Below are 20,333 nucleotides of genomic sequence, written 5' to 3'. Positions count from 1 at the left end.
CATGACCTCCTGTTCCAACACCACCTCTGGTCCCCCCTACCTGTCCTCCCAGCAGGACTGACGGGCCATCCCTTTGGCCCTTGACATTGGACCTACCCCTATATTTGTACAGCTGGATATGGGAGCCAGGTCACTCACAGGTTGATGACTGAAATGGGACTCTGGGCTTTTGAGGACATGGAGCAGGGCTCTTGGACAGGGATGCTGGGGGCCTTTCATGGCTGGTGGGGTGGCCAAATAAAAAAATCTCTTCCCAGGTGAGTGTTCCCTGCTAGTTTTTGACAAGGAAAAGGAGCGTGTTCACATCTGAACATTTCTCCAGAGTGATACTCAGTAGTCCTTGATTGCCCTGGTGGGGAGCCTGCCGCGGGGCCGGGGGCGGGGGGCGGTGCTGTGGGGCAGCATCTCCCCCTGGGTGTCCCTATCCACCTGTCGTTCTCAGGCTGGCTGCGGAGGTGCAGCCAGGCAGCCCTCAGCCAGGTGGGCACCGCCTGCAGATGCCGCAGGTGGGCCCGGCGAAGGGTGGGACTTACTCGGGTAGCGATAGTAGAATTCGTTTTCAAGGTCGCTGGAGAAGTTCCTACGCTTCTTCTCCACCCACCACTGGGCATGGGCCTCAGGGTCGTAGCGCACAAACACTCCGAACAGAACTATCATGGTCACTTGCAGGAACAGGCAGGTGAGCGGCAGCTTCCAGCGGAGGTTGGTGTTCCGGGCCATGCTGCAGGACGCGACGGCGAGCAGCGGGCGGTTAGCAAGCTCCGGGGCTGCGAGCTTATAGGGCTCGGAGGGGCGGGGCGGCTGCTGGGGGCGCGGAACAGCTGACCCGGAGCCGCCCGCGCGCAGCCCAACCGGCGAGCGGACCCACGGGGCCCAGCCCCAGCCCAGGCGCCCCAGGCTCCCTGCGGTGGGCTGGGGCAGAGGGCAGGGATCAGGGGACCCAACTTCTGTGGATCCCCTGATACCTGCTCTTTTCCTTTTTGTCCCAACGAACAGAGAAAGAAGGGGGAGGTGTCTTTGGTCTCCCACGGAGATCAGAATGAAGGAATTCCCACACCTGAACCCTCCTCTTGCTCCTTTCTTTCCAAAATTACAAAATCCATAGAGGATACTTGAATGAAATATGAGGAAAATCTGAAAAAGTGTCAGGCCAGAGAAACCTTGGAGACAGGACAACTCCATGTTATGTGGCACTCTGGATTGGCATGTGGAATAGAAAAAGGGATGTTAATGGAAAGATGTAAAATTCAGATAAAGTTAGGAGTTCATTTCACAATTATGCACCTGCGTTCCTTTCTTAGTTGGGACAAATGTACCACGGTTATGTAAGATGTTAACGATAGGGCAGTGGGTAAAGTATGTACTAGAAATCTGTATCGTCCATGCAACTTTTCTGTAAATCTTAAATGATTCCAAAAATTTTTAAAAGGTGCTAATAAAAAATATATATATAAAGGTTTAAGAGTTTTTCACAAGTTCATTGATCTATGATCAGGAATTATGATTGACTAATATGTAGAATCTTCACATGAATTAACCATAAACTTAAGTTAAATCTATGCCTAGCCTGTAGTTTGTCAATATAAATTTTGATCTCCTAACTTTTCTTGTAGAGATTTTGGCAAATACAGAAAAAAGTACACAAAGAAGAAAGTTAGAAAAAAAAAAACTGTAATCCCACTATCCAGAAGCAACACTGATATTTTGATCTGTATTCATTAAATTTTTCTAGAACTTGTTAGAGAAGGGGTGGGGAGAAGTGGGGGAGTAGTGCTTCATTTTATAATACCAATTTACAGCCTGTGCTATTCATTAATTGTGTTTTCTTTTTGTGGTACTAGGGATTGAACACAAGGGTACCCTAAAACTGAGATGCATCCCAGACCTTTTTTTTTTTTTGAGATAGGATCTCACCCAGTTGCTCAGGCTGGCCTCCAATTTGAAATCCTCCTGCTTCAGCCTCCCAACAGTATGCCTGGGATTACGCTGTCATGCCCTGGTTTAATCACCTAATATTTTGTAAATATCTTCCCATACTGTTTTTCTACAGCATCATTTTATACATATATATATAGATATATATATTTCTCAATGGATCTCTATTTTATATATATATATATATATATATATATATATATATATATATATATATATATATGTGGTGCTGAGAATCAAACCCAGAACCTCATACATCTAGGCAAGCACTCTATCACTGAGCTACAACCTCAGCCCATACAACATCATTTTTAATTGCAGGATAATACCATGCTTTATTCAGCCGATTCCCTAGTTTTTGTTCATTTGATATTATAAATAATGCTGTCATGAGCATCCAGGTGCATAAGTCAGCATGTGTTTTCATTAATTTCTAGAGACAGGATTGTTTTGGTACATATGGGTAGATTTCCCCTCAAGATTGGTTCTACCAAACAAAGCATGTACTTCACAAGTCAGGGGAAATGGCCTTTCCCATGCATCTTGGCCAATGCTGGGCTTAAGGGAAAAAAAAAATCCCTGACAGTTAGAATCCCAAATTTGTAAAAGATTCTAGTGCCATATTTAACACCTGAGCACCCAGTCATGGTGCTTGGAACTTGAGTGTGGCTGCCCTGAGTCAGCATGGGGTAACAGGTTGTCCCACTCTCTTGGCAGAGAAACATACTGCTTTAGACAGCCAGATATCACAAGGGCATTACCAGCAATAGAGACCATTATTAAGCACCTACTGTGGACAGATTCTTTCAATATATTTTTAGACTCTTTCAATATGATTTTAAATTCTCAACATTTACAAGATGCATACTGTAGCTACATCCTACACATAAAAAAAAAAAAACTGAGTTCTTAGACTGGCTAAGGAACTTACTTGAGATTCAAACCTTGGGCTATCTGATTTCAAAGGCTGTCATCTTTCCACCTTACCATGCTGTGGTCCCTTCTGACCAGAGCTAGAAGGTGGTTTGATTTTAGGCATGTGCAGTCACTACTGGGAACAGACATCTAAGAACATGGCAATTGAAGTAAGAGGAGGGTAAGGAGACAAAAGGTAGAGCGGGGAAGGCTATTGCCTGTAGGTCTGTGGGCCTCGGGGCTCCACGGTGGCACAGGGCAGTAATGGTGTAAGACAGGCTGTAGGTGGCATGGTCCCTGAGACCTAGGCTGGGCTGGGAAGGTGGAAGGTCTGCTCACCAGGCTGGCTGCCTTATAGATAGGGAAGCAGGGATGTCATGCTGCCCTGCCTCAGGATATTGGGCCTAAATTGCCCAAAGATGCTTCCCACTACCTGTGTATATTATAGAAGAAAAGGAATATAAGGTGGTTAAAACAGATCCAGTGTTTTTCTGAGTAATCTGGGGAGACTGGTGGGTCCTGGGTGATCAGGTGGGCTTCACAGAAGAGGTAAAGTTTGGTCTAGGAGTTGCAGATGGGTTATAGGTAGACCTTTCTCCCTCTCCCATCTGGCTTTTCTTGTCTCATACACCAGGCAATCCTGGCAGGGCCACATCCCCTATCCCCACACTTGGCCTAAAACTTCCATTGGCTGCCCACATGTTGGAATTCTGGGATTATTCTCTGAGACCAGGGTTCAATAAATCTACTACTTAAATCTAGCAGGCTGGGCAGGGGTTCACCTGAGGCACTAGCAACTTCCTCCTAAAATATGGGTGTCTTGATGATCAGGGATGACTGGCCACCAGGACAGGGTGATTCTTCCCAAAGCCAGGGAGAGGCCAGATGTGGCAACCACATTGGCAGGCAAGAGGAAGGAAGTAGTTAGGGTCCAAAGAATGTTCCCATTGTCTTTTTTAAAGGTGGGGTTCCTCCTGCCTGAGGAGTAGTGTGTTGGGGAGCAGTGCAGGAGTGGTCACTGCTGCCACCATTCCTTCTTCCCTTCCCTCTTGGCAGGTCACCAGGAACACTTTTGGCATCTTTACCCTTGGACCCACAAGCAACCTGAGATTGTGACAAGAACACTAGGCCAGGAGTCGGAAGTTCTTGGGGCTGGTCACAGTTCCACAGATTGGTCAGAACACATAGCTTCTCTGATTTCCTCTGTCTGCAAGTGGGAACTTCATGTCTGCCCTGCATACCTCCTGGAAACCACATGCCATGGTGCTTAGCACCTTGAGCCAGAGATTCAAAGACACCAGGGTGTGAGTCTCAGCCCTGTCACTTCCAGACAAGCTGCTGAGCCTCTTTGGGTTTCTCTTTCCCCATTCATACAATAAGGGTGGCAAAAGTATCCAGAGGACTTTGGTACATGTGGTCTTTTTAACACAGAGCCTGGCTTAGGTACTGGATAAAGCAGTAGTTCTTGTTTTGTGTGATTAGAAATGAATGGGAAAATCCTTTGCAAATTGAAAAGTGTCACAGATGTACTTGGGGGTTGTTTCTATGTGGTAGATAATGATATTTCTCTCTAGTGCTCTCTGAAAGTCTGCAAAGGCGGGCCCAGGAGAGCTACCCACACCCTCCCCAGAATAGGGCAGGGGATGGGATTAGGAAGAACCTCTGTCATGCCCCCATTCCTTCAGCCATGAGAAGCCACAGTGCTGCCTCCCACACTTATGGGGAGTCTCCAGTGTGGGTGACCTGTGGAGAGAGGGGAGAGGATATAGGCATCTCTGAGACTCTCTTCCACAATAACTGTGGGATCAAGAATAAAAACACCAATAGTGGGGAACTGTGCGTGACATGCTCCCTACTGGCTACTCTGGGAAAGACAGTGCATCTTCTCTGGGCTCTTCCTGCCAAAATTTCATTCCCTGAATTTAATCAAGCAGAGGCAAACTCAAATTGAGGGACATTCTGCAAAACACTTAGCCTATATTCTTAAAAAATAAATGTAGGTGTCATGGAAAACAAAACCAAAAAAAAAAAAAAAAAAGGAACTATTCTAGGTTAAAGAGATGTGACAAGTCCATAAAATGCTTTGCTTGATCCTTGATAGGCTCCTGGGTCAAAACAAAAAGCTACCAAAAAAAAAAAAAGCACTATTGAGGCCAGGCAATGGTGGACCAGTAATTCCAGCTTCCAGGGAGAATGAGGCAAGAGGATCACAAGTTCAAGTCCAGTCTCAGCAATTTAGCAAAGCCTTGTCTCAAAATAAAAATAAAAAGGGCTGGGGATGTTGCTCAGAGGTAAAATGCTTCTGTGTTTGATTCCTCTTACCAAAAAAAACCAAAACAAAATAAAAACCGAAAAACCAACCTATTGAAACAACTAGAATAAATGAAATAAAAACAGCATGTTAGGTGATGGACTTTATCAATGGAGGATTTTTGAGGTCAACATTGTATTGTATAATCACAACAGCCAAAGAGTGAAAGCAATCCAAATGTCCAATGACATTTGGATAAATAAGTGAATGGAAAAACAAAATGTGGTATATATATACAATGGAATATTATTCTTTAAAAATGAAGAAAATTCTGATGTACGATAGAATAATGGTAAAACCCTGAAGATATTATGCTCAGTGAAGTAAGCCTGTCACAAAAGGATAAATAATGTAAGATTCCATTATATGAGGTACTGAAATAATCAAATTCACGGAAACAAAAGATAGAACAGTGGATCCCAGGGGCTGGTGGTGAAGGAAATGCCGTTACAGTTCTTTGTGCAGAGACTCTGTTTAACAAGGTAAAATAGGTCTATCTTGTGGCCACACCTGTTAATTCCAGTTCTTTGGGAGGTTGAGGCAGGAGGATCGAAAATTTAAGGCCATCTGGGAAACTTAGCCAGACCCTGTCTCAAAATAAATTTAAAAGGACTGATAGTCTGCTTCAGCTGTTCCTGGCCTTGCTCCTCTCGTGGTGTCTGGTTCACTTGCCTGTTCTAACCTGACGCCAGGCCTTCCCTCCATGTGGTCTGACCTTCGATCCTCAGAAAAGTGTACCTGGAAGATGCTGACCAGCAGTTAAGGTCCAGAAGCTTTCCAAAAAAGCTTCGGCTTCTTTCCATGAGCAAAAGTGTTTATTTGGTTAGGTCCATTCCGTTTCATAAACATATGGTTATGGTCAATATTTTGCACTTTTTAAATATATGCACTATATAGATGCCAAAAGTATTGTTCTGATTAAGTGGGAATAAAGTTGAAACATGCTTGGTAAAAATAAAAAGTGGGGAGCTGGGAATGTGGCTCAGTGGAAGAGCGTCGCTGGGTTCAACCCCAGTAAGACAAAAGGAAAAAAAGAAGTTCTAGAGATGGATGGTGTTGATGCTTGCACAATAATGTGCATATATATGCTTAATGCTACTTTACTATACACTTGAAAAATAGTTAAAATGGTAAATTTTCATTGTGTATATTTTACAATTTTAAAAATAAAGTAAAAAATTTCCTCATTACAATTAAAAATGAAAATGCAAAAGGAAAAAAATCAATAGGAACACACACAAAGCACTATTAAAATCTTAAAAAAAATTTTTTTTGTAGTTGTAGATGGACAGAATACCTTTACCTTATTTTCTTATGGGGTGCTAAGGATCAAACCCAGTGCCTCATGCATGCTAGGCAAACGCTCTACCACTGAGCTACAGCCCCAACCCCACACTATTAAACTAGAAGAGGTAGAGAATGAAGTGAGGAGTAGGTGGTAACAGAAGGGGGGGACTTTCACTGCGTTCCTTCAAACAAATCTCTCTCTCTCTCTCTCTCTCTCTCTCTCTCTCTCTCTCTCACACACACACACACACACACACACACACACACACACACACTAAGGCTTATTCGAATGTTAAAAATATAATGAATTTTTTTTTTTTTTAAATAAGGGCTGATGTTGTAGATTGGTGGTAGAGCCCTTGCCTAGCATGAGTGAGGCACTGGGTTCCATTCTCAGCATTGCAGATAAATAAATAAAAATAAAGGTCCATCGACAACAAAAAAATATTTTTAAAATCATTTTTTTAAAAAAAGATTAGTTCCTCCTAGTATTGAGCCCAAAGCCTAACCTACCACCATTTGGAGCAAGTTAAATCTAAGTGCTAGTCCTTTAATACTTTAGACAACATTCTGCTTCCTCTGAGCTTCCTCAGCTCTCAGTCCCTACCTCCCTTGACTGGGGGTACTGATTGCTTCAGGTGGGGTGTCTGAGTCTGCAGACTCCCTGGTGGGCATTTGTGGTTTGAGAATATCCGGCATTCACCTCTCCCTGCTGGCCACCACTACCCTCTTTTTGAGAACCTCCCATGTGGTAATCTCTTAAGGTCCAGATGGCTCCTCCTCCTGTCCACACTGGTCCAATCAGGAGGCAGCATAGAATTCAACCAATCATCTCCCTCTTCCTTAAGGAACACTGCAAGGAAACTGGGCACTTGGAGGTGACATGTTTCTGAGCAGTGGTGCCCCTGTGGCATTTGGACCAGACAACTTTGTCCTTTGTGTGAGTAGTTGCCAACCAATCCTCAGAGCTCCTTGGTTCTGGTCCATTTTCCATTCCTGGCTTTTAGTTGAATATCCATTCTGTGAACTGTAAAGGCCTTCCACAAAAGATGGCTTTGCTCATGAGTAAGAATCCTGACTGCTTAAAGCTCCAATTACAAAAAGAAATTGGGAGATATGACAGATTATATTCCCCAAAAGGCCTTAATAGTGTCTCCATCTCATGTGCTGGTCAACAATATAACCTGGGCATTCCTTCCAAAAAGAGGCAAGGTCCTTGGGCTGGGATTGTAGCTCCATGGTGGAGCACTTGTCTAGCACGTGTGAGGGGGTTCAATCCTCAGCACCACATGTAAACAAACAAACAAATAAATAAATAAAAATAAAGATCCATTAACAACTAAAAAAAAAAAAAAAAGGCACCATCCTTGTCCTCTCCTACTGAATCTGGGCAGAAGTGATAGTATATGCTATGTGAACCACATACCCAGCTCTTTTATTTTTTTGAGACAGAGTCTCACTAAGTTGCCTAGGCTGGCCTTGAACTTGTGATCCTCCAGCCTTGGCCTGGGATTTCAGGCATGTGCCACTGTGCCAGGCTGGTATGTGATTTCTGAGAGGAGGAGGAGGAGGAGGAGGAGAAGGGAGAGGGGGAGGGGGAGAGGGAGGAGGAGGAGAAGGAGGAGGAGGAGGAGGAGAAGGAGGAGAAGGAGGAGGAGGAGGAGGAGGAAGCTTTACCTGGTCCCCTTGAGATGCTTGCTTTGGGGGGAAAATCAGCCTCTGTAAGAAAGCCAGCTACCTTGAGACTGTCCTGCTGGAAGGGCATGTGTAGGCAGTCTGATTGACAGTCCCAGGTGGATCTCCAGCTGACAGCCAGCCTCAGCTGCCAGCTGTGTGAGTCATTTTGCACACAGCCCATTTGGGCCGTCACACGATGACAACCCCATCCAACATCTGACTGTAGCTGCATCGAGACCTCCAGCAAAAACTGCTCAGGTGAGCCTTTCAATATTTCTACCACAAAATCCTGAGCAAAAGTGTGATTGCTTTAAGCTGCTAAATTTGGGGATCATTTGTTATGCAGCAATAGAAACTAGAAAATAGAAATTTTCTTATCTTACCCCCCAGAAAATTGTATATTCTCAGCAATCAGAAAGATAACAGGATAAAATGCAAGGAAACCTATATTTACTGAGTCCTACCGCAGGACAAATCCTTTTCATATCCACCTTGTATAAGCCCTCATGATTCTGAGAGTTGGGGACAATTATTTCCTTATCAAAAAGAAGATGTTGGGGTTCAAAGGGGACAAGGCTTCAGTTAGTTGTGTGACAGATTGCAGAGCTGATGTTCTCTCTAGTGGAGCAAATCATCCCAAAACAAAGCCAACAGGTCGCAAGTCAGGGAAGGTGAACTTCACAACAGGGTCTTGCTAAGGTAAAGATTGAAGAAACTATGTGATCATTTTAAAGGGATTAAAGTGTCTCCATTGTTTTATCCCATGTATTAGTCAAATGACAGGTGGGACGTGTGATCTGTAAGGTAAAATTGAGGATTGAGTGTTTTCACAGAAGCTTTTAGTGACAAAAGTGCTACGGAGAGGAAACTTCTAGTGCCTTTGTGCTTGCAAATCACTTTCTTTGTTCCTCAAACAATCCTGTGAGGTCTGGTCTGGGCCCTCCAGATGGTTTAATATTAAGATGGAGAAGTCAATGTAATAATACCTTGGTGAGTCCCTGTATGAGCCAGACACTCATGTGTAATGACACCATTATCCCTCATGACAGATGGGGAAACAATCACAGGTGATTAAGTATTTCTCCCAAAGGTCACACAACTAGGAGGTGCAGGTTAAAGAAAGGTCTGATTGGAGCAAAGCGTGGGGGAGGGGATGGTGAACAGGTAGTCCCAGCTAGCCTAGAGCTCTGTGGCAGAGACTCAGAGACTCAAACACAGGCTAGCTGAGGTAGAGAATGGAAGAGGGGAAAACTAGCAGGACATGGCTGGGTCCCCGGAGGACTCTGAGACCAAAGGTTAGAGAAGGAGCAATATCCTCACCAACCTGTGAATGGAGCAGAACCCCCCTGGGGTGGAGGGAACATCTCACATTCATTTACTCCCCAGCTAGGAGGAGCTGTCTGATACAACCCTCAATTCAGTCATAAGGCAACTGCCACCAGAGAGAAAAAGGGACATGCCCAAGTCCCCCAACCTATCGGCAACAGTGCAAGACCAGAGCTCCTGTTGCTGGCTCCTGGTCAGTCACCTTCCTGGGCTCTGGGATGAACATGGGCTTTCACTAAGGTGACTTTTCACAGGTATCATCCAAACCAGAACGAAAAGGGGCATTATTAATAATTACACAAGGCCAGCAGGTATAAACAGGACTATCCTGGGCAAATAGGACATAGTCACCCTAGCATGACAGTTAGATGCCACCCACCTGCCCACCAGAAAAGCATCTTTGTATCCTTATGGTCAAAGAGACCTGAGAACTCGTAATCACACTCCACATCAGAGGAAAGAGTAGCCCTGAGGGTCTGACCTTCCCAGGTCATCAGGGTGCCCCAGAACTAGCTGTTCCATAACTAGCCTCTGCCCCCACCCAGAACTGTGTATGCATAAACAGAGGCCCCATTTAGACTGTGCCCACCTATCCAAGGGCAAGGGCATTGCCAAGCCCAGCAGAACTCCAGTTTTAGGTCTTCTTTGCTGGTGACACATACTGAACCAGAACCATCCTTAGTACAGGGCTGTGAGTGTGGAGCCCACCTGTGGGCCATAGGGCAGTGGGGGATGGTCTCTCTTGCCTTAGAAGCCTGATCACAGTAGAAACATCCAGGATGTGAGAAACACACACAGAGGCCTGGGCCAGCTGCGCCATTTCCTTTCTCCTCCCCAATAGCACCTCTGAGTCCAGGAGCCATGGGGTCCTCTTGCTTTCCTAGTGGGAAGTTAGGAGTCCTCCTGCACTGAGGGAGATTCTTCGAGGAAGAGGTAGAGTGCTACTGTGGGCCAGGGCAGGTAGATGCTGGAGAGTCCCAACAATTGTTACCGTATGTCCCTAATTGATCATGTCTTCCATAACTACAACCTCTAAAGCCTTTTCCCATAATGATTGTGATCCTGGCCAAGTGATTTACTTGAGCCAATAGCACATTAGCAAGATGTCACAATCATAAGGTTGAAAATCACACGTGCATTAGGTTTGCCCTCTGGGAACTCTGAAGCCAAATGAAGAAGCCCAAGCTAACCTGCTGGAGGTGCCTGGCCCAGTTAACAGCCCCTGTCAACTGCCAGACCTGGGAGTGAGGCCACTTTAGTTTATCCAGCTCTAGTTGCACCACATGGTGAGGGCAGGCACATGAATGAGCCCAAAAGAAATGCCCATCAAGTCTAGTGAGCCCATGGTGAGCATATGAAATGTCATTATTGTAAGACATTGAGTTTTAAGTGATTTGTTACACAGCAATAAATAACTGATACACTGGTTTAAATGACTCACATGGCAGGGACTAGGTCGGTTTTGTTTGGTGCCTTATACTTAATGTTTTGAATTCATGAATGAATCAATAACCTGGATATGTCTGATTTTTAAAGCCCATGAGTTTCTGCTCTTCCTCCTCATGAGTTGCTCATTCACTAGAGTAGGTCAGGGATAGGATATGTCATCCACCCTGGGCTGGTCAGTGCTTCCAATCCACAGTGTAGGGGTAGAGGTGAGCATGTGATCCAAGCTAATCCAGTCAGATTGACATTGGACTTGCACTGAAAATGGTGGGCAAGAAAATAGGTTCTCTCGTGGAGCCTCCAGAAGAAACTTCTTCCTACACTAACCTTAACATTCACCCGGTGAGACTCATTTTGAAAGTCATTCCCCTCAAACTGTAAAACAATAGATTCACACTTTTAAGCCACAGAGTTCATGGTGGTTTGTTAAAGCATCCGTAGGAAACTGATACAGGCTCCATCCCAGACTTACGGAGTGGGAAGGTACAGGCAAGGCCAGATACCCAGCCTTTTAAGGGACATAGAGGCCATGGAAGGATGAGAACTGACACTCTCCAATGGTGGTTCTCCACTCTCAGGGCACATCGGACTCATCTGAGAAGTTTCTAAAACTCACAGTTCCACTCCCAGAACTTCTGACTTAATTGGTCTGGAGAGGACTCACACCGCCCATTTTTGATGTGCTCTTCCCAAATGGAAAACCTGGGATTGCCACCCCGTTCTCCCATCTTCTCTCACCTAGAAACTGGGTCCTTCTTGGTCTTCTGTTTCCCTCTTGACTGAGCAGTTAGTGGGCTTCTTCCTGAGATGGCAGGTATGGGCTTGCCAATATTTCTAATTAAAGCAAAAACTATATACATATATACAAATTTTATTAGAATATAAACGGTTCTAGTTAAAGAAAAATCACAATAAATAAAGAGTACATATACACCTGTCACAAACCTAACACTCTGGTGTAGGGAACAGATTTAGTTACACACTTACTAGAAGGATCTTAGAAAGCCTCTGGGTCTTACATGCCCTTTCCAGGTGAGGAAACAGAGGCCCAGAAAGAGAAAGTGACTAATCCAAGGTTATAGGAGTGAAGCCCAGAGCCTGGGGACAAAACCCTGGTCTTCTGTCTAAAACCTATTGTCCTTTCACCTCCCACCTTCACTCTGGATTTGTTTTCTGTGTGGAAAGTGGGGGACTCCGAGGAGAGCAATAACAACAACAACAACAACAACAAATCCTTTCACTTCCAATTTCCAGGTAGGCAGAAGGGCCCTGTGCAGTAAGCAAGACTGGAACCTGCTGGAGGTGACCTTGAGCTGGGGACCTGATGGAAGGAGAGGTTCTGATGGCCCAAGATAAGGTAAAACCTGTGGGAGGAGAGGCAGCCAGCTGAGACTATCGCATCTAAAAAGTGGCCTGTGCCTGCGGGCTCCCACCTACCCTGGGCAGCAGGGGACGAGTGAGAGGAAGGCAGGTAGGGAGGGGACATGGCCAGCCTTGGGCAGGGACCTGCAGATACCCCTTCCCTAGTGCAGGTGTTTTGGGCTAACAGAAATAAGTAACTGGTGCCCCGCTTTCTCCTCCCCCACCCGGTCAGTCCCCCACCCCCACCCCTGCCACATATAACCACCAAGGTTACAGAGGAGAGCAGAGAAGGGCAGGAAGGAGAGGACTCAGCCTGGCTGCAAAGTGGCAAGTGTGGAGCCCTGAGAAGCACAGGCAATGTTGGGACTCACACAGAATCTGTCCCTTTCCACTATGAGATCTGGAGCAAGTTGCTGAGCCTCTCTGGACCAGTTTCTCTTCCTACAAAAGAGGGATAATAATAATATCTGGTTTTTGTGAGAAGTCTGAGAAAATACTTGGAACCATATATGTACATTTGGTGCTCAGAAAATGGCTGGGTTCAACCATAGCTCTGCCCTTTCTACCCGGCCCTCCCTCTTCTCTTCTCTGGAACTTGGAATGGCAGTAGCAACTACTTGGTAGGGGTGAGTTAACAGATGTGAACTGCTCATGTCAGAGGCCTGGTCCAATGAATGCTCCAAACTGTCACCTTTAGTGTAGCTGCTGATTTTCTTTTTTTTTTTTTTTTTTAATTTTTTTTTTTTTTTAGTTTTCGGTGGATACAACAACTTTATTTTATTTTTATGTGGTGCTGAGGATCGAACCCAGCATCCCACGCATGCCAGACGAGCGCGTTACCACTTGAGCCACATCCCCAGTCGCATAGCTGCTGATTTTCTTAATGCTCTTGTTCTATCATCAGGATCTGTTATCCCCCTTAGGGACTCTGGACACAGAATTAGGCCTTAGGAGGTTTCCATCCCCATAGGAACATGTAGAAAGCCTCAGGCTCCAAACTATGAAAGGAAAACAGCAAAGTCAAAATTACTGTTTTGTTAATTTGTCTATAAAACATAACTGATATTTCAACTATATTAGCTGTATTTGGAAACATTCAATAGCATTTAAAATCAATTTATATGTTAGATTTTTTCATTTTTCAAAAATGTAAATGAATGATGATGACTAAATATCACAATTATAATTTAAGTAACTTGTCACCAAATAACATCAAATGCAAAATTGTAAACATGATTTTGGGTAGGTCATTGTGAGAGAGTTGAAAATGCAAAATTTTAGATGTATTTTTTTTTCTTTTTGTTAAAGAATGAATGGGAAAAATATCCTCCAAATTCAGGATGATAGTTAACTCTGCAAAGGAAAGGGAATCAGAGATGTTGCGAAGGATGGTTCAAACATCTGAGTAACATTTGATTTCCTAAGCTGGGTGGTAAATCACATAAGTTTTTAACAAGGGAAAAAAAATTTTTTTTTTTTGTAGATGGACTCAATGCCTTTATTTTGTGTATTTATTTTTATGTGGTGCTGAGGATTGAACCCAGTGCCTCACACATATTAGGCAAGATCTCTTTACCTGCAGTGTGTGCAAGCCAGACTTCCTGGAATGTCACTGGGTCCCACCCAGTTTTTTTGGGACTCCCAGAGACGGAAGGGGTCTTAAGTGAAAATCTGAAACAGGACTTCCTGTCTGTAATGAAGATACTGCCTGTAGTGCATTATGGATGGTGGAGCCAATCCTTGGACTGGATTTGATATGCAGCCTTACTTGGCTTGAGGTTAGGAATCAGGAGCCAAGGAAGAGGTCAGCAAACCCAGAATGAATCCCTGAATGTGAACAGCAAGGTAAAAGTTTCTCACACAACTCTCCTAACCAACCAGAAATGGAGCAAGAGAGCTAATGGTGAGAATAGAAGGCTGGGAAATGGGAGTCTGTGGGCTAAACCACAGTACCTGCTATGGACTGAATATTATGTCCTCTAAATTCATATGTTGAGGCTGTAGTCTGCACCATGGCTGTATTTGGAATGAGGAAGTCATTAAGATTAAATAAAGTCATAAGAATGAAGCCCTGGTCCTGTAGAATTAGTGTACTTATAAAAGAAGACATTAAAGAACTTGCCAGTTCTCTCCAGTACAGGAGCCCACAGTGAAATGGTGGCCATCTGCAAGTTAAGAAGAGTCTTCATCAAGAAACTGAATTAGCCACCATCTTGATCTTGGGTTCCAGCCTCCAGAATTGTGAGAAAAAGATTTCTGTTGCTTAAGGAACCCAGTCTGTGGTTCTTACTACAAAAACATACTTTTATATTTAACAGCCAGAGCTGAGACAGGGACCCAGCAGCTTCCTGGCAGCCCAGGATGATTACAATGAATGGCTCCCTTTGTGTGGCAGGCTGTTCTACCCAAACTAATCGGGACTATGGGACAACCACCCAAACCAAAGCCACTTGAAACATTCACAAAATGCAATCAAAACAAAATAATGGAGACGCCCAAACCTCACCATCAATCCAAACATGTTTAATGAGAAGACAGAAAGTGGCATCACAATCAAATACTAGTTCACGGCTCCTACTGACATGGCTGAGTTTGCATCCTTTTTGTTGAACAGGATATAAACTAATCCTTGGACTAGAGTTTAGTCAAACTCCTTGTAGCTGGGAGTCAATGGAAAACATGAGTTTGAATGGTCCTTCTACTAAAAAAAGTAAGTGCTGAATAAAATATTCAACAAAATATCTTTTAAAATGTCTCACTGAGCAAACACAAAAGTAAATAACCCGTAGAACTAAAAACTTATGGTACCCTGAAGTTTTCAGATCTTGAGGATGTACTTTGATGGCTGTCTTAGGGTTCATACAGTGATGTGGGGGGAAATGTGTGCCTATATATATACAAATCTTATTGATACAAAGGAAATGTAGCATATCACTTACAAGTAATAATAAAATACGCATCACTCTTTATTATGAATTCCACATAGACAATGGATTCTCACAAAATACTTTTGTTGATTTTTGCCAAACTCTTATATCTGTAGCCAGCCCCTGGCTGCAATTCACATAGTTCTAACATGAATGTTGGTTGACACTTTTATGTGAAGGAGGAAGATGAAATGAAACAATGAAGACTTGTTGAAACTTCATTCATTACTCAACAACATAAGCTACTTTCTTGCTGGGTCAGATAATAATGTTCAGACACTGAAGGAATATTTTCTTAATTTTTTTTGTACTAGTCACAATATCATGGCTAAAGATACATCACAATTTAAAATTTAATTTAAATTATTAATATTTTTTCATAGGGGCTGGGGATGTGGCTCAAGCGGTAGTGCACTCGCCTGGCATGCGTGCGGCCTGGGTTCTATCCTCAGCACCACATACCAACAAAGATGTTGTGTCTGCCGAAAACTAAAAAATAAATATTGAAAAAATTCTCTCTCTCTCTCTCGCTCTCTCTCTCTCTCTCTCTCTAAAAAAAAATATTTTTTTTTCATAGCTCTCTTTAAGTCTAGACAATCAACAAAGCAATAAACCAAACCCTGATTCACAACATTTGCTGATTTCCATGTTGTAAATTCTCCCACCATGGCTGACTGCAAACTCCCAAAGTGATATGACTGAACATGGAGCTGGGAAAAGATGCACAATAGCTGTTATTTAATATTTCCATCACTTTAAAAATTATTATAAAGAGAGACCAAGTATATTTGAAAAAAGAATTAAATCAATTTTTATGCATAAAAAATGACAAAAATAAAAAATTCAGTGGATGACCGTTGGATCCTTTGGCCCCAGTCAAGCTGGTGCCACAAAGAAAAAGACAAACTGTCCTCATTGAGCCCTGCCCAAAGGAAAGATTGGTCAGCAAAGTTATGCTTGGTTTTGCTAGAGGTCACTGAATGTTGGGGCAGTTTGTTATGAAGCAATTAAATAGTTGGAACACATTCTGAAATGCTTACTTTCTGAATGCAAGAGAGTTAGTCTGCTGGAAATGGCAGAGAACTCCTGGCCAGATGATCTAGGAAGCAACTGGTGGTGATCAAGGGCCCCTGCCGTGGCAATTATGAATTAACTAGGATGTGCTAATTCTGTGTTGTTGTTGTTGTTTAAAGAGGTCTATTTTGCTTACAGTTGGGAGTTTGGGAGACTGAATGTCCAAACAGCATGGTGCCAGCTCTGGCAAGGGCCTGTGGTAGATGGCATCATGCAGTGAGACAGAAAGACAGAAGAGAATGTGCTAACTCTCAAGAAAGTGTCAGGTGCTGGAGAAGGGCATGCCTCTTTAGATGATACGTCAAAAACTCTAGTGGAGGGTTTGATTTGATAAAGTGCAATATCATAATGTAATTTTATACTTACAGTAGGGAACATGACTAGTTGCCTACCCAATATCTAGTCCCCCTTCTTCTTTACTAATAGAAGCCCAGATTTTTCTTTTTCCAAAGCCAAACTGTGTTCATCTTTTTTTAAAAAAATATTTTTTAGTTGTTGATGTACCTTTATTCTTTCTTTATTTATATGTGGTGCTGAAGGTCAAACACAGTGCCTCACACACTCTAGGCAAGTGCTCTGCCACTGAGCCACAACCCCAGCCCCTGTGTCCATATTTATTTAAGACACCTTTCATAAAAATTCATGGTATTCCAGGTAGGACACAGAACAAACAATCATTAACAATATACAGAAACTTTCAAATTCCCTTCTTGGATGAGCTACCAAAATCAGAAAGCCACTATAAAACCCAATGAAGTCTTCATCTGATGCTTTGAATAGGGATTTAAGATTGACAGTTGACATTTCATGTTTAGCTTGTTGTTTAATAAATTTTCATGAGCTGACCCTGATTTTCAGGAAATGAGAATGGCAGAATTATCAGTCTGGAGATCCACAATCTAGAAAAGGATCTGCTGCTCTTTTGAGGGACACTGTCTCAATGATGTCACTGGAAAATCCAGATTGCCCAACACATTAGTAAAACCAATTTGTCAGGAGTCAGGTCCCAACAGGTCTCTGGGTTTAGGGGAGTTAAGTCTAAGCTGACAGCAGAGAGGAAGAGGATGAGTTTGAGTTTTGCCACACCACAAAGCATATGTGCCAAGGTGGCTGTGTGTGCCAACCTGAAGGAATCCCTCCTCCTGGGAGCCCAGAGGAAGTCCCTCAAAACCAGAAGGAAAAGGCGTTTCCCCACAGCAGTCTAGCTTTGGAGACATTCTGCTGGTGATATACGCTACTTTCCCCAAAACAACATTGAAGGGTTCTGTGTGCTAATAACATTGTCTTTTTTTTTTAAGTAAAACAAAATTCTACATTTTTATAAAGCTTGATAATAATACTATTTCAATCTGTATAGTCACTGGAAACACACAGCTATCAAACATACTCACAGCGCCCTTGGCATCTCCAGCACCTTCTACTTCTGTGCCTGGTCGGCAGGGCTATTCCATCCTTACCAGCTCAGCTTTCCCCTTTGGGTCCCTTCTCCTCCTTCTTTGCAGGGGTCCTTTTCAGGCATGGGCTCTGGTTTGGAGGAGCAGGTTTAGCAGACAGCCTGGTGGATCTTCTCTGTGGATCACCGTGGCTCTATCTCCTTCAGCATCCCCTTCAGCTTTCCCTTGGACTTGGTGGCCATGGCGGAAGAACGCAGGCCTGGACACAGGGATGCAGCATCACATGGTTTTGGTCACTCTGGGCGGTCATTCTCATCTCTTCTTCTTCACACTGCTCTGCCCAGTTGTCTTTTATGGTAACAGTGTACCCAGTTGAAATACTTTCTCAGACTCCTGTGCAGCTAGGGTGGCCATGTGACACAGTTCTGCCATACGTGGGCTAAGCCAATATGTACTAGAAATTTCTGGGATAGGCTTTGCTTTCCTAACACAGTGGCCACAATTTCCTCCTTCCTTATTTCTGCCTTATGGAAAAGGCAGATACAGACATGAGGCTGGAGGTGGGGCAGTCACTTTGTGACCATGCAGGGGGTTAAGTCAAATGCCTCAGACCCCAGAGTAGAAAGACAAGAGCCTGAAACATCCAGGACATCATGGAAATGCTGCTCTTCTTCTGGAACAATTTCCTTCAAACTGCTTGGTATGTGACAATCACAAAGTCCCATTTGGTAAAGCCACTGCAGATGTTTAGTTACCTGAAGTTGGGTGTTTTCCTAATTGTAGAAAGTCTGGGTAAGATTCTTGACTGATGAAAGTGTGATCACAGAGGGGCACAGAGGCTGACTAGGTGGATGAGGCAGGGTGAAAGGGGACTAAGGGTACTGGGGATCAAACTAAGGGGCAGTTCATCATTGAGCTACATCCCCAGCCCTTTTTATTTTTTGACATAGGGTCTTGCTAAGTTGCTGAGGTGGGTAAGGCAAGGTCCTGGGATTATAGACTGAGTTCCCATGCCTGACTATGACTCTGTTCTTTTGAAGAATAAATTTAAAATGGATTCCCCAGCCCTCTGCTTCCAAACCACTTGGCAGCCCTGGGATTCACAATATACTAGAAGTTGTTCTTCATGGCTCCTATTAGCTGGTGTGGGCCTCACTGGCTCTGGCCAGCTCTAGGTTGTAAAGCTGCAGGCCCACACTGGTGAAGGGGGTGATGCAGATTCCTAGGGACTGGGACCTCAGCTCCAGCACCTGGGCCTCCACATTCACTCCAGCCTCTACTCTGGCTATGGCTCCTTTAGGAAAACTATGATTCTGCACTCCCCCACCCCCAAGCTGCCTGGAGTCTTCTTTCTTTCCCACTCCTTCTCCCAGGACCTCACTCTTTCCTTGAGCTTCTATCAGCTCCCCCACACCCCAAATATAGTGAGAGGAATTTGAGCCTCTTCCCCCAAAACAAGGCTATCCCCTGTTCAAAGGACCAGAGGCTGATGGACATGAGGGTAAGGACCGCTCCAGTTGTGGCTGGCAGACCCAGCTTCTTTGCAGCATGACTGGCTTCAGAGAATGAGTCTGAATTCATAGGGATTTTCAGCTCTTCGCAGAGGCCCCATAGTTCCCATCTGCTCTGGCCACATCTCCTTATGGGCTCCTGTGAGGTACATGGGCTGCCTCCTCAGGCACTTTCCTTTGTCCTTGAGTTCCTACATCTGTGAAAGGATGCAGTGTTCCAGACCATTTCCACAGGGCCTGATGTGAGGGGTTTCTGGGATTTGAGCAGCCAAGATAAGGCAGGCCTGGGTCATGCCCCACTACCTTCAGCCACGCTCTTCTGGCCAGAAAAGGGAGGGCCAGTGCCACAGAGGTCTGGGATCACAGTGTCCCTTAGACAGGGTTTTACCAGGGAATATTACTGGGGTAGGAGGGACCACTCAATCAGCTGTATGATATTCAGCAACTTACCCAACTGTTCTGAGCTGTAAAAATGGGGTTTAAGAAAAATACTTAACTAGAAGGACTTCTGGAGGATTCAATACTGCTCCTAAGTGTAATGCCAGACCCTCAGAGAGTGCTCAATAAACATTATTTCCATTTTTACTTTCTTGTCTTTAACAGTTCTACACACATTGCTCAGGCAAATTAGAAGTTTCCAGAAGGAGTGAGAAAGCCATTGTTGTTCCTTTCATGCCTAGAAATACCACCACAAATGAATGGCATCCCCCAGAGACCATCAGCAATGGAGTGTGGAGACTCTCAACAGAATGAATGGACAGTTGGGCAAATGGCTGCAGAGACACAGTATCCTCCAGAAGACCCATCCCCAGTCTAGACCCACAAGAACATACATTCTTTGTGTCTTTGCCTGTTAAACTTCTTAGATATGAGACCTTAAGACTCCCTGCCCAACTGGAGCTAGATCACTCAGACAATTCTGTTGCTTTTTTTAGAGGAGGAGAAGGACATTTTCATCCTCGTAACATGTAGACACCAGGGTCTCAGAATGAAGGTGAATGTATTCATGTGCCCAAATTTCATCCTAACCCAGTTCAATTAGAATCTTTAGGGGTGGGGCTGACATTTATTTTTAAAGTCCCAGGAGTTTCTAATGTGTAACCAGGGTTAAGAACTACTGTCTATCCAACCTCTTTATTATAGAAATAAAAACATACATGCAACCAGG

The 20,333-nt window shown here is 44.1% G+C and overlaps 1 protein-coding gene and 2 long non-coding RNA genes across 4 annotated transcripts in view; 2 read left to right on the top strand and 1 right to left on the bottom strand.

The window, feature by feature from the left end:
* Rhcg (Rh family C glycoprotein) overlaps positions 1-772 on the bottom strand; it is a 24,189-nt gene extending 23,417 nt beyond the window's left edge. The window contains exon 1 of the mRNA XM_005320132.4: positions 534-772. Within this exon, the coding sequence (XP_005320189.1) occupies positions 534-720 (187 nt within the window). The 5' untranslated portion in view covers positions 721-772. The remainder of the gene's footprint in view (positions 1-533) is intronic.
* Positions 1-20,333, top strand: part of LOC144378007 (uncharacterized) — a 23,177-nt gene extending 2,844 nt beyond the window's left edge. The window contains exons 1-3 of one of the 2 annotated variants that reach the window (XR_013439426.1): positions 8,126-8,383; positions 12,152-12,254; positions 19,769-20,333. This is a non-coding gene — a long non-coding RNA (uncharacterized LOC144378007). Of the gene's footprint in view, positions 1-8,125; positions 8,384-12,151; positions 12,255-19,768 lie in introns of those variants that run through there. The other variant, XR_013439427.1, reaches the window with a different exon arrangement.
* On the top strand, positions 12,536-15,819 carry LOC144378008 (uncharacterized). Its single transcript, XR_013439428.1, has 2 exons — positions 12,536-14,969; positions 15,570-15,819. It is a non-coding gene; the product is annotated as an uncharacterized LOC144378008 (long non-coding RNA).

This window comes from Ictidomys tridecemlineatus, chromosome 5 (genome assembly GCF_052094955.1).
Source record: "Ictidomys tridecemlineatus isolate mIctTri1 chromosome 5, mIctTri1.hap1, whole genome shotgun sequence".
NCBI lineage: Eukaryota > Metazoa > Chordata > Mammalia > Rodentia > Sciuridae > Ictidomys > Ictidomys tridecemlineatus.
The sequence above is the reverse complement of the archived record's forward strand: the minus strand, read 5'-3'. Positions and strand labels throughout refer to the sequence as shown.